Raw genomic sequence first — 15,391 nt, forward strand, 5'->3', positions numbered from 1 at the left:
TTTTTTGTGATTTACCGACGAATTACCGACTAAATATATTTCGTAGGTATTTTTTTAAAATTTTATTTTCAATTTCTCCTTAATATTACCTACGAAAATCGTTTCGTTGGTAATTACCGACGAAAACAATTCGTAGCTAAAATTTTTTAAATTTTTTAAGTTTTTTAGAATTTTTCCCTATTTTCTCCTTAATATTACCTACGAAAAGTATTTCGTTGGTAATTACCAACTAAATACTTTTCGTAGGTAAAATTTTTTTTGTTTTTTAGAATTTTTTTTCTCTATTTTCTCCTAAATATTACCTACGAAAAGCTTTTCGTTGGTAATTACCGACTAAAATTTTTTCGTAGGTAAAATTTTTTTAGTTTTTTAGAATTTTTTCCCTATTTTCTCCTTAATATTACCTACGAAAAGTATTTCGTTGGTAATTACCGACTAAATACCTTTCGTAGGTAAAATTTTTTTAGTTTTTTATAATTTTTTTTCTCTATTTTCTCCTAAATATTACCTACGAAAAGTTTTTCGTTGGTAATTACCGACTAAAATTTTTTCGTAGGTAAATTTTTTTTCCTATTTTCTCATTAATATTACCTACGAAAAGCTTTTCGTTGGTAATTACCGACAAAAAATTTTTCGTAGGTATTTTTTTTAGTTTTTAAGAAATTTTCTTCTCTATTTTGTCTTAATATTACCTACGAAAATTTTTTCGTTGGTAATTACCGACGACAAATTTTTCGTAGGTATTTTTTTTAAAAAAATTATTTTCTATTTTCTCCTTAATATTACCTACGAAAAGCGTTTCGTTGGTAATTACCGACGAAAAAAATTCGTAGCTAAAATTTTTTCAAGCTTTTTAGATTTTTTCTTCTCTATTTTCTCCTTAATATTACCTACGAAAAACATTTCGTTGGTAATTACCAACAAAAAAAATTCGTAGGTAAAATTTTTTAACTTTTTAAAAATTTTCTTCTCTATTTTGTTCTTAATATTACCTACGAAAAACTTTCGTTGGTAATTACCGACGAAAAATTTTTTCGTAGGTATTTTTTTTAAAATTTTATTTTCTATTTTTTTCTTACTATTACCTACGAAAAGCATTTCGTTGGTAATTACCGACGAAACATTTGGTCGTTATTTTTATTATTTGGTCGCTACTTTTGCCGCTAATGTTAGGCACCACTTTTACCTACGAAATTACATCGTCGGTAAACTTTTAGTCGGTAATTAGTCGGTAATTTTGTCGGTAAAAATTAATTTAAATTTTATTTCTCTTTTCATCGGTAGAGCGTCGGTAATTCGTCGGTAAATTACTCACGAAATTTTGTAGTCGGTAATTTTCGTAGTTATTTTTAACTTTTCTTGTAGTGAAAATATTAATAAAAACAATAGTACTAATATTAAAATAATAATACTAATATCAAAATAAAATATTAAGTAACATAAATATATTGATTTATTCAAGAGAAAATACTAAAATTAAACTAACAATTCTCAAACAAAAATATAAGTTAATACTAAACATCTATAATAAGTCATATAATATTTCTGTCCAAATTATAAAATAACAACAAATCAACAAATATAATATGAGTTGGAGTTAATGTAATCTAAGTTAAAAGTACAAAATTATGCAGCTTTGAGTTTTAGGGAAAATTTTTTTATTATATTTTTATTTAACTCTTTAAAGTTAAAACTTTGTAGGATAATATAAAATTTTTACCGGTTTAAATTTTGATTGACAATAATAAATATTAAACATAAATTTAATTTTAATATAATAATTGTTGTTTATAAAAATTTTATAGATTACGATTAAAATTTTTTAAAAATATAAAAATAAAATAGCTAATGTAATTTTATTTGGATTACACTTGACATTTTAAGTGAGCCATAATTTAATTTCATGAAATAATAAATATATAAACTAAATCACTTCATAATATATATCTTAAGAAGTAAATTCTACTATCTCATATATATTTTTCAATTATATAATTTTTAACTAAAAGGTATATTTGATGATTAAAAGGTGATTTAATCATATAATTAATAATTAATAATTTGATGTATTTATGATTAAAAATAATAAAAATTAATATTAAGTTACATATCTCCACTTATAATTAAAGACAAATTAAGTTTTATATATATGTATTTTTTTGTGATAATTAATATTATAAAACATGAAATATGAAGTTGAATTTTATATATATATATAAGTAAATAATATCCTTAATCATTCGTAAATGCAAGTATATCACAATCAATGTTTCAAAGTAGAGACTAGAGAGTACTAATTTCATACCAGGAAGAATGCTCCCATCCAATTCATTTATACCCAGATCTAAAATTTGTAAATTTGCAAAACTTTTCAAATCTACAAGCAGAGGCATGAAAAAATAAATAAATAAATAAATAAGAAAATGTTAAGTAGTCAAAATTTAAATGAAATTTTAACCAAGTTATTGTAAATTAAGGAAATTAAACCTTGGACTCGCAAAGTTCCATTGAGTGAATTATCTTCCAAAATAAGCAGCTCCAACTTGCTTAAATTAGAAATTTCTGGATAAAATAAAGAATGAAGTCAATAAGATATTAAAATTAATAACAAATCAATTTATTAGGATTCTAAGTCAGTAGTCAGAGAAATTGGCAAGTCCCATAGACATGCCATGGAGAGGAAGAGGCCCTTCCAAGGAATTGGAAGAGAGATCTAGATATTTGAGAGATGATAGTCTACCCAATAACCTGAAACTGACTTTCTGAATGTAATTTCCCCTTATATCTAGATACTCTAGCCCGCTCAGATTTGATAAATTTGGGAAACCTGTAAGGAAATGCGTGACAGAAGGCCAAAAATGTTGGTGCCCTTCAACTTCAAACAAAACCTTGACATTAAGCTAGCCAACAGAGGATTCAATTAATGGAATAAAGAGAGCATACAATTACCATGATATGATCATAGATTTGGTATATATGCAGGCGTAAACGATTATGATAAATTAGAAATACCTTGTTTAGGATAGATACCAAACGCGTTTTGTGATAGAATTAGTTTCTTAAGGGATGTGAGTCCACCCAGTGATGGCATGATGCTTTCATCCAAGCTGTTATGACTAAGATCCAAAATCTCTAGCTTTTCCAGTCTTGCCAAACTTTCAGAACCTGTTGGAATCAACAATTTATAATCAATGGAAGAAACTTTCCATTTTAGATCCATATATTATGACTGAAGCTAAAAGATTACCAGCATCAAATCCATTGTAAGATAAATTAAGGATTCTGAGCTCTTTCAGTGGCTGGAACATGGACATATTCACTAGCGACGACGAGAAAAAGGGAAGATCATGATAAGCGTTGTCCAAGGAGAGCTCGATCACGTGACTTGTGGTATGGTTGCACGTGACTCGCTCCCAGCTACAGCAATCACTCTGCGGATCATCTATCCACGAGGGGAGGAGGAAGTTAGGAATACGACCATGACGTTGTGGTTTATAAAGAGATGACTTGAATTCTAAGAGAGCCATTCTCTCCACTTTATTGCAACCATTGTGTCCTTTGCCTCGAAGCAGGATAATGACTAAACATAGCATAAAGCACTTCACCAGGGCCAACTCCATTGGAGAAATCTTTTTACTCTTTATGACTGCAGCCAGGCCACATGCCTTTTATATTTGATTTTTGGCAAAACCCTTATCAATATAATTGATTCTTTTAAGCCCCTGATAATTGGCTAATTATTAGGTATATGGAGAGCACTTAAAAATAGTGCTCCATCTCTCACAGAAAGTGGGCCATTTCTATAATATAGAAAGTGGGTCTCACATGACCGTAAGAGAGGGTGCATGTGCACCGGGTGCACCTAATAATTCCTCCTGATAATTACTAGTCAAATAAATTTTATCAATTTAGTTGATCGTTTAAAATCCTATGAATCAAAAAATTTGCTTTTACAAATTCCCACTTGATGCTATGTGTGCTCGGTCAAACATGGTCCAACACGCCCAACATCACTAGATCGTGCAACGCCTTAAGCTTCTCTTTTGAATTTAGCATGGAGTATGCCGAAATGCACTAAGTTCAGCACTGAACATGCTGAATGGCAAAAACATTACACAACACCATATTTTCAATTATTTACCTTCTATTGATAGAATTAAGTCATGTAGCTTCTGTCGATCATGTTGATGACGATGACGAAACTATATCTCTAATCAATGCAAAGCTTTTTTCACACCGTCATATATTCTGATCTTCAAAATACTGAGAGATCAAGTGAGAGGGTATTAAAGAGTTTAGTTCTTAGGTTATATAACAAAATGGATGTCAACTAAACATACATTCATTACGTGTAATTCACGTGATAAAGAATAAACCTCTTTTGACTTAAATTTTTAATTTTTTGACTCTAAGTAATTGTTAGAGGGTTTAAATGGATTAACTAAATTAACAAGAACTTATTTGACTCTAATTTGTTTTTGCCTTGATTTTTTTTTTATTCACTAACATCAATCACGTCTTTTATTTCTATACAAATTTATTTCGGAAGACTTTGTCAACGATCATGACAAATTAATCAATTATTGTGCAATATTCAACTATGTTTTAATGCTAACAGTTTTGCATTATTAAAATAATTGTCCATTGAAGAAGACTCCAACTAATTAACACTAGTCAATACGTTTACATCAATACATTTTTGAAAAATGTGACATAAGGTCGCCCCTCTTATTTGAAAAATTAGATTGCACGCAAAAGAAATGCATGTTGGCATTTGAGTTCAACTTATTTTGAATTATATATTCATTTAAATTATTAATAGAGTTGTGAGTTATTTCATGTTAAAATATTAAAATTCTAAAAATAAATTTTATATAGGGATATGAAGAGTTTTTCTTTTGGCTCAAATCTATTATTTAGATTAGAAAAGTGGGTACTCGAATCTAATATTTATCAATTAATGATATGCATTTAATCACTGAATCAAATCAGACTAAAAGGAAAATATAATACCTTTAAAGACATAACGTGCAAATTAAAATTATATAATAATATATTATATCTTATTATTAATTTTTTATTTAAACTTAAGTATTTTTTTAATAAAATATTACATCTAAGAAAATTGTATATATTCAAACTAAAAGCAGAAAACTTTAATTCAACCTAATAATAAATCCGTCAGATTCAATCTAACCTGTAACTTATTTCTTTATGTACAAAATCTGAATAATTCACATAATTAAAGATTTAATTTAGAATTACATGGATGGCTCGAAAGACCTGACTCAAAAAATTTGGATTACACTACTACAATATTGTGTATTAAAGAAGGCAAATAAGATATTTATTATTAATACTATTAGTTGAGGTAAAATTTTATTAGTCTTTAAATATTATATTATTTATTTTTAATAATTATTTTTTGAGATAAAAATTTATCAGTTTTCAAATATTATATTATTTGTTTTTAATAACTAATTTTTTGAGATAAAAATTTATTAGTCTCTAATTATATAATTATTTATTTCTAATAATTATTTTTTTGAGCAAAACTTATTAATTCCTAAATATTATATTATTTATTTCTAATTCATTAAGATTAACTTTATTTATATAAGAAGTTTTAAGGTTTAAGGAAATTTAAAATTTTCTTTTAATCTATATAATTAAAGCTTTTAATCAATATATTATTATTAATCATTGAGCTAACAATAGTGTTATTAATTTCTTAAAAAAAACTCAAAAATTTGATAAAAACACTTTTACCATTAAACTACAAATATTTTGATTATTTGAATTTATTAATTATATGTATATTAATATATTTATTTTTTTAATTATTATTTTTAATTAAAATTGTACTTAAAAATATATAAGTACTATAATAAATATAATAAAATTTGATTATATAATATAATATGTTATTAATTCTTTATTACAATAAAATATTTATATGATGAATTGAAAAGTTAAATTCTGAATTATAAATTAAGAAAATAATAATTTATAAAAAAAAAAAGAAATTGATATCCCACATCATTTTTTAAAGGACTTGAGAGGTAATAGTTTTCATATAAAAGACAATCATCTTCTTTTGATATTTCTAACTAAAAAGTGGGGTCTAAATATGAAAGCCGCTAGTTATAATTTATTTTTTTAAATTATATTTATTTATTTTAAATAATATTTATTAATTTTAGTAATAATTTAAATAAATTTCCTTTAAATTATAATAATAAATAAATATTATATTATTAAAGGTAAATAAATGAATTTATATTAATAATTAATGATATGAAGAAATTAATATATAATGACAAGATAATTTATTTTTAGAAAATATTATTAGAGACAAATTTATTTAATTTTAAAAGTAAATTTAAAAATTTTAGTATAGACAATTAAAGTCAATTTGATATATTTTAAAAAAAAAGATTTAAAGACAAATAATATAGTTTGTTAAAATGAAAAGGAAGATAATATTTTTGTCTCTATAAATTATTAATATAGATAAATATATTTATCTCTGAAAGTTATTAATATAGATAAATATATTTATTTTTGAAAATTAAATCAGTTTTAAATATATATTTATCTCTATATCTGCCTCTAATTACATTTAGTGACAGCGGTAAATAGGATAAATAATTATTTGTCTCTAAAAATGTATAGAGACAAATAAATAACATTTTAAGTCAAATTATTTAGTCTCATTATAATAATTTTGATGTAGTGTTAGTTTAATTTATCCAAATTTTAGATTAAAAAAATTAATAAAAATTAATTTTATTGATAAAAATTAATCTCATGACTTGAAGTTATTTGTAACTTATAAGTTGATTCAAATTTAATCTGAATTTATTTTATATAGTGATCTAATAAATAAATGAGATACGAATGACATCCAATTCAAAATAATCTAAACTTGTCCACCCAACCAGCTTGCTAATTCAAATAAAAAAAAGGATATATAAATTTACAATTAAACACACTTTGGTTTGGTTTAAAAGAAAATTTTATTTATTTATAAAATATTTAAAATTTATAAATAAAAATTAATTAAAAATAATTAAAATTTGAACTTACGACGATTACAATTTTAGAATATGCTTATTCACACTTTAAAATTTTATACAATTCAGCTTTTTTTTTTATTTCATTAAATGGCTAAATTATCTATAATTAATTTCTTAACCATGAATAATATTATATTTTCATAAATAAATAAAAATGAAATATATAGAATATAATGCATTTAGAAAAATTAGGAATTTAGAATATAAGCATATACAAATTTGGAAGGACATGAACAAGAATGCATTTGCTTTGATCCTGTATATGCCATTTGCCAATGTCTGTCAATGCAAAGGACCACTGTTAACCCTAATAGAACTGTAACATAGGACATTGAAAAACTCCAATAAAACCAAACCATGTCTATTGCATCCTCATCTTTCTCTTCATTGGAAGTTGATGTTGATGGTTCTTCAACAAAGTCAAAGCTATGAATGAATGGTCCACAGAGACCATGATTGCCAATATAACTTCTTTCATCAAAGGTTCCAAACTGTAATTTATCATGACCTTTGCCAGACAGGTGGTTGGGAAAAAAAATTGAAGGTTGCTAAAAAGGTTAGCTCAATCAATTGAGCAGGAATTTTCAACATTCAAACTATTGTTGCAAAGGTCTAGGCTCTCCAACATCTTTAGATTTACAAAACTCACAGGTATAAATCCTGATAAGTAATTGTGAAGTAAATTCAATGAACGAATTTCATGGAGGTCTCCAATTTCAGAAGGGATGTCACCGGTTAATGACATGACAAATCTAACCTTGCCATCAACATAATGGTTTTACCTTTATAATGGAGAAAGAGAGAGAATGATACAAAGTATGTATTTATAGCAACAAACAAACAAAAATACTAAATAATAAAATTCAGTAAAAATTATTCACTAACCTGTTTATGACATTCAAAACAAAAAGGAAAATGCTTATAAAAAAATGGAAAATCCATTTATCACAAGAGTGCATGACAAGCCTAATACAGAGGAACATTTTAGGCATTATTAATAAACCTGAAACAGAGAAACTCAACAATTAATGGTTGAGCATATCCAAAAATTGACACATGTATCCCTCCTTTTCTTCAAGCACTAGCATCACCCTACATGCATAGACAATCAGTTCCAAAAAGCCGAATGGAAATAAAATAAATACAGACATCAACCAAGTAAAACCAATACATGCGCCAATGCCTGTTGATGCACAGAATTACTATCAATATGAATAGGATTGTGACATAGGATGCACTGAAACTCCAATAGAACCACACCATGTCAATACCATCTTCATCTTCTTCTTCTGATTTTGTATCATTTGATAGCGGTGTTGCTAGAACTTGACTAGTATTGCAGCTCCTATAAATGGTTGGTCCGCAAAGACCAGGATTGCCTCTGTAACTGCTTTCAACGAAGGTCTCAAATTGTCCTTTATCAAGAATTTTGCCTGACAAATTGTTGTATGAAACATCAAAAATTTCTAAAAAATTCAACTCAACTAGTTGACTAGGGATTTCACCACTCAAATTGTTGTAGCTAAGATCTAGGCTCTCTAAGCTCTTTAAATTTGAAAAACTAACTGGTATAAATCCTGATAAGTGATTGTGAGACAAGTTCAATGATAGGATTTCATGAAGGTCTCCAATTTCTTGAGGAATGTGACCAGTTAAATCATTGCGTGACAAATCGATTCCAGCCACCCAGTTGATGATGTCACCCTTGTAGGAATTATACCTATACTTCATTGCAAATTCCACTTCTACAAATGGAAACTGAGACCAAAGAAATAAATCCGTCATATCCAATCCAAGAGAGAAAGTGTTCGGAATAAAACTGAAAATCACGGGGTCCTCAAAACTTCGAATTGCGTCCGAAAAATTATAGTCTTCCAAATCTCCAAATGATGCATTTTTCGAAAATGACATATTATTAAAGCATGAAGGTATGGAGCCAAAAAGTGCATTGCGTGAAAGATCCATTATATGCACATCTCTCAATTGACACAACTGATTAGGAATATGACCTTGTAATGCATTCCCTGCTAATGAAAGCACACGCAATTGTGAAAGCTGATTGATCCAAGATGGAATATTCCCAGTAAACTTATTATCTCTCAGGTCAAGTGCCATTAAATTTGGATTTCTAGGAAGCACATAAGGTATAGAGCCACTTAGACTATTCTTTTGTAGAAACAAGAACCTCAAAGACGAAGAATCGAAACAAGAAGGCATAGACCCAGATAAACAATTTTCTGAGAGGTCTAAAATTCCAAGTCTGCTCACATTGCATAATTGTATTGGAATTGTACCTGACAGTTTGTTATTTGATATGTCTATAACAGATGGGTCGGCGTTGATGTCCACACCTATCATTCCACTGAAGTTGTTGTTTGATAGATACAGAGCATTTAAATGGGTACAATTCCCAAGCATACTTCCTGGCAACGCTCCTGAGAAATTATTATTGGATAAATCCATTAAACGTAGACCCCTTACCTCACCAATTGAGAAAGGAACAATACCATGAAAACTATTCCTTGACATGTTTATATACCGTAGATTTGAGAGGACCAAACCAAATTCCTTAGGGAGCTGACCCGTGATGTTATTGTTCGAAATTTCTAACCTGACCAAAATATGATTGAAATTTGGTAGCTGAAAAGTTCCCCTCAATGAGTTGTTCATCAATTTCATAACTAGTAACCTTGAGTTATTTTGTAAGATCCAACTGGGGAATTCTCCAACCAGCTTACTATGAGAGATATCAATAAATTGCATGCCATGCTGGTAGAGCAAGAAACTAGGAATTTTTCTTGTTCTCACATTTAAGTGGCACTCTGACAAGTGAAAGATCTTCAATTGAAATGTAGGAAACCATGTAGGATTTTCTGTTTCCACTTCTAGCTTACTACCTCCTGATGAAAGTTTAAATACCTCAAGCATTGAGTGGTTAGCCAGAACACTAAATGAGAATAAGCCTTCAAAGTTATTGCCAGAAAGTAACAAGCGCTTAATGGATGTCAGTTTAGAAACAACGGATTGCATGTTGCCACTGAACTGATTGGATGAGAGATCAAGATATCGGAGGTTGCTTAAGTTGCCAAGACATTGAGGAAGTGGACCAGAGAAGTGATTGTTACCAAGACCCAACTTAACGAGGCTTTTCAACCCATCTGATTTTTGCTAACCTGTGTAACTTAGCGGGTTGATCTGAGTAATAAAAGTTGCCAAATTATCTTGATGGAAAAAATATATTTAAGTGTTAGTAAAGAGAATTGAACCTGAAATTTCATAGGAAACCTTTAAAGACCAAGATATATATCTTATTTGAAAATAATTATTTTATTGTATTTTTTTTACAAATGTTGAAAATGAAAAATTAATAATAATAGTTAAAATTTAAATATTTTTATACATAATTTAAAAATATCATTAAGATATGTTAATATAATTTAAAAAATGTTAAAAATTTAACTTCAAAATTTAAAATTTAATTGATTAAATTTATTAAAATTAATAAGTATAATTTTTAATTGGTTTAAAAAAAATATAATATTTAATTAATTTTAAATAATTCAATAATTAAACTATTGACTCATCAATTTGGTCCTTCAATTAGTCAAAATCGAAATCTAATTTAATAAAATTGGAAAATACGCCTCAGATAACTAATTTTTACATTTTCGTGTATTTTCGATTTTATTAAGAATTTTTAATTTTAGCAATTTTATTTTTAAAGCTTTTTTTTTATGTTATCTTCCCACCATAATTGGATAAAAATTTTCTCCTGAAAGATGAGACCTTTTAGCTCCGCCCGAAGCTAGGATCACCTCCTGATGAAATTAACGGCTAGAAGCGCATTCTTCACTATTAGCAGATAACGGGTAGGTGATTTTGGTTTCAATTCATAGATTGAGTCTTATTTTCAAATGAATTAGGATCATATATTTTTTAGATTGTATTTAATCACTATATAAAAAAAATAATTTTTAAATTAAATTATGCCAATCTAATTGATTTATAATTCATTTTAATCTATACAAAATTTAAAAGACTCATAAAATTGAAGGTTGAATTGAGGGTAATCTGGACAATTCAAATTACCCAATCCAAAACTAACCCATTTGAATTAACCTTATCCACTTAGATTTTAGCTTAAAAATTAAATTAATGAAAAGTAATATTTTGATCCGAAATGGCGCGCTACCCGCAAATTAACCTTAATCTACTTGTAATCCTTTTATATAGCGACTCAATCAGCAGCCTAAATCAACCTACAGTTTTAATGACCGTACTCAAATCCACTTGAAAAAAAAAATTAATTTGAAAGAACATAAATTCAAATAATTTGAATCCGCTTGACACAACTTGTTTGCTACCTCTATTTTTTAGGAATTTTAACTTGATTTGTTTAAAAAAAAAAAATCATTTAGTTTAAAGCATTGAAAAGGAAGATAAAATAATAATAATAATAATAATAATAATAATAAATAATGAGATACACAAAATTATGAGGAAATGTTTCATCCTTAGAAAAATTATAAATTTAATTGCTGTGTAACAATATCAAAAATAGAATAAAATTAAGATATTTAATGAAATTTAAAAAAAAAAGTATGCAGTGATTAAATCGATAAAATTTAAGTGTATATAACTTATATACTAGAATTGAGACACTTCTACTTTGAAAGTTTTTTTTAGATGATGCTTAGAATATGTTTAATAATTAGCCGAATAAAAAGAAATAAGACAGGATATAAAATTACCTCCCATTAGGATGCTGCCATTGAAATTATTATAACTTATATCCAATGTTTCCAAAAACTTCAGATTAGCGAATGCTGAGGTGAAAACAAAAAATCATATTTGAGAACAATTTAAAATAAGACATTTAGATTTAAAGGTCAATAGTCAATTTTACCTTCATGTATTGGGTGTTATTTTCAAATGAACTAGGATATGATATTTTTAGATTGTAGATTGATTTAAACTATTTATTGAATCACTATACACATAAAAAAATTAAATTAAATTTATGCAAATCTTTGAAATGAGAGTTAATTATATATTTTGAATCCAAATTATAATTGTTTCATTTGAAAAATTAATTTAAAAATAAACTTTAGTTATTTAATTTTTTTAGTCAAACTAAGTTGGGTTCATTAAGTTAAACTCAAATTGTGATTTCATATTGAGTCAACAATTATCAAATAAAAGTGTTCATATTGGAGATCAAATAAAAATGAATCATTTAGAAAGATTGTATGATAACTAATTCTTGCCTTAGAATATATTTAATAAGCTATCAATTAAAAGTAAATAAGATAAGATATAAAGTTACCTTCCATTGAGATGCTGCCATTGAAATTATTAATACTCATATCCAATGTTTTCAAAAACTTCAGATTAGCGAACGCTGAGTTAAAAAAAAAAAAAAAACATATTTGAGAACAATTAAAAATAAGACATAATTTAGATTTAAAGTCTAATAGTCAATTTTGCCTTCATATATTGGGTCTTATTCTCCAATGGATTAGAATATGATATTTTTAGATTGTAGATTAATTTGAACTACTTATTGAATCACTATATACATAAAAAAAAAATTAAATTAAATTCATGCCAATCTTTGAATTGAAACTTAATTATATATTTTGAATCCAAATTACGATTGTTTAATTTGAAAAAATTAATTTAAAAATAAACTTTATTTATTTAAATTTTTAGTCAAATTAATTTCGACTTATTAAATTAAATTCAAATAGTCATTTTATATTGAGTTAACAATTATCAAATTAACCCTTAATTTTATATGTCATATGAGTGTGGATCATTTTAGACTGAGTGATGCTCAAATTAAACAAATTTTAATATGAGATTCCCCAAAAATTAACATCTATAATTTGAAGTCCATAGAAATCAACTTTAGTTTCTACATAACTAATTCTTGCCTTAGAATTATTATTACACTATAATTAAAAGAGGTGCACTTTTTACTGCTCTTAATAACAGTAAAATGTCTCCTCTACCCTCCCCTCTTTTACTTTGTAGAGCTCGATGCAGGCTTTGAATTCTTATTTTTTATTTTTATTTTTTATTCAGTTATGGCTTTAGAGCCACTTTTATATGATCAAAATGTCATTGTGGCAGTGAGTCTACGAGGCGTGACGTGGCTGTGGACCAAAAGTCAAATTATTTTTTCGTTTTAATTTTAATGTTTTTAAATTATTTAATTATTATTTTTTATTAATTTACTGTTCCTGTGATCATTATAATTTATTACAGTTTTTTATTTTCAATCTATTTTTCTTTTTCAAATTTTTTGCTATTTTGTTGAAAAATAGACTTTCTTCTCACCAAAATTAATTAATTAAGACTTTATTTTTTATTTTTACCGTATTTTATCTTGAAAACTTTTGAGGTACTATCCAACTTTTTTTCTTTTTAATTATTTAAATTTTTTGAATTAGAAATGACGCTCAACCCCTTTAAAATTTAATTTTAATGTTTTTAAATTATTTTATGTTATTATCATTTTATTTTCTTTAAATTATTTAATTTTTTAATTCTTAAATTTGAATTAATTATTATCTTTTTTAAACAAATTTTAAGATGAGTTTATTTTATTATAAGATGAATTTTAATTCATATTCAAATGAAATATCGTACTTCTATTCATTGTAATAAAATATAATAAAAATAAATTGTTCATCTATTTTAATAATATTTCTCACACTTATTTATTTTTTTTATAAACATTAGTTTGAAATAGTAAGATTTTGATTGATATTATTATTCTTTTATTATAATATTATAATTATTATTATTGTTATTATTATTATTATTATTATTATCTAAAAAATATTAAAAAAATAATATCTATAGGCTTTTTTTTATAATATATATTTAGAATTATTAATCTACTAAATGTGCGAATTTGATTTATAAGTAACAAATAATTGAATTTCTTTTACTCTTAAATTATAATGTATAATTTACAATATATTTAATTTACTTTTAACAATTACAAAAAATATTTTAAAACAATGCGCATATAAAGAATTTTTATAAACTAATTAAACCTGTTACTATTAGAGTAGTGTTAGGCTTTTTCTTTCTTTTTTTTTTTTAAAGATTTGTTAATTAGTTTATTTTTTAACCAATATTACTATTATCCTTTTTTATAGCTAAACTCTATAATTAAATAATTTTACTATCAAATTATATTTTATTGAACATCTTATAATAAGTAAATAATAAATATTATATTATTAATATTAGTTGGTCTTAAACTAAACTATGCATACTACAGTGAATGGTTAAAACTTTATTTCAATTGCATTGAGTATATGATTTTGATAATTATTGTAATAGTCCTATTCGTAAGATTTAAATATAATATTTTATATTATCACAAAACATAATTAAATAAGTTTTTTATATAAATATTATTTATTTATTAATTATATTAATATGATAAGTATAAAAAAAAAATATACTCGCACAAGAAGAATGCAGGATTTATAACTTGTATATTTAATAAGCAGCCAGATAAAAAAAAATAAAAGAGGATATGAAGTTACCTTTCATCGGGAAGCTGCCATTGAACTCATTATAACTTATATCCAATGTTTCCAAAAACTTCAGATGAGCGAATGCTGAGGTGAAAACAAAAAATTATATTTGAGAACAATATAAAATAAGACATTTAGATTTAAATGCCAATAGTCAATTTTACCATTATATATTGGGTGTTATTTTCAAATGAACTAGGATATGATATTTTTATATTATAGATTAATTTAAACTACTTATAGAATCACTATATACATAAAAAAAAATAAAATTAAATTTATGCAAATCTTTGAAATGAGAGTTATTATATATTTTGAATCCAAATTATAATTGTTTCATTCGAAAATTTAATTTAAAAATAAACTTTATTTATTTAATTTTTTTAGTCAAACTAATTTGGGTTCATCAAGTTAAAGTCAAATCGTGATTTAATATTGAGTCAACAATTATCAAATAAAAGAGTTCATATTGGAAACCAAATAAAAGTGGGTCATTTAGAAAAATTATCAGATAACTAATTATTGCCTTAGAATATATTTAATAAGCTGTCAAATAAAAGTAAATAAGATAGGATATAAAGTTACCTTCCATTGAGATGCTGCCATTGAAATCATTATAACTCATATTCAATGTTTTCAAAAACTTCAGATTAGCGAATGCTGAGTTAAAAAAAAAATATATATTTGAGAACAATTAAAAATAAGACATAATTTATAGAGCTGATGCAGGCTTTGAATTCTTATTATTATTAT

General features: G+C 25.5%; 2 protein-coding genes across 3 annotated transcripts in view; both read right to left on the reverse strand.

Annotated features, from left to right (window-relative positions):
* Positions 1 to 15,391, reverse strand: part of LOC110648563 (receptor like protein 21-like) — a 152,136-nt gene that overhangs the window by 43,000 nt on the left and 93,745 nt on the right. The window lies entirely within an intron of this gene.
* Positions 2,854 to 3,628, reverse strand: LOC110667632 (receptor-like protein 14). Its single transcript, XM_021828539.2, has 2 exons — positions 3,248 to 3,628; positions 2,854 to 3,165 (listed from the first exon to the last, which is right to left on the reverse strand). The coding sequence occupies exons 1-2, from the start codon at positions 3,618 to 3,620 to the stop codon at positions 2,993 to 2,995; spliced, it is 546 nt and encodes a 181-aa protein (XP_021684231.2). The 5' UTR covers positions 3,621 to 3,628; the 3' UTR covers positions 2,854 to 2,992.

The sequence above is a fragment of the Hevea brasiliensis genome, chromosome 1 (assembly GCF_030052815.1).
Source record: "Hevea brasiliensis isolate MT/VB/25A 57/8 chromosome 1, ASM3005281v1, whole genome shotgun sequence".
NCBI lineage: Eukaryota > Viridiplantae > Streptophyta > Magnoliopsida > Malpighiales > Euphorbiaceae > Hevea > Hevea brasiliensis.

Bases quoted from the DNA above. Each gene is read 5' to 3' on its own strand.
- LOC110667632 (XM_021828539.2), bottom strand. From the start codon at position 3,620: ATGGAGTTGGCCCTGGTGAAGTGCTTTATGCTATGTTTAGTCATTATC. The intron at 3,166-3,247 runs GTAATCTTTTAG...TGATTCCAACAG, and splicing joins TTACAATGGATTTGATGCTG to GTTCTGAAAGTTTGGCAAGA.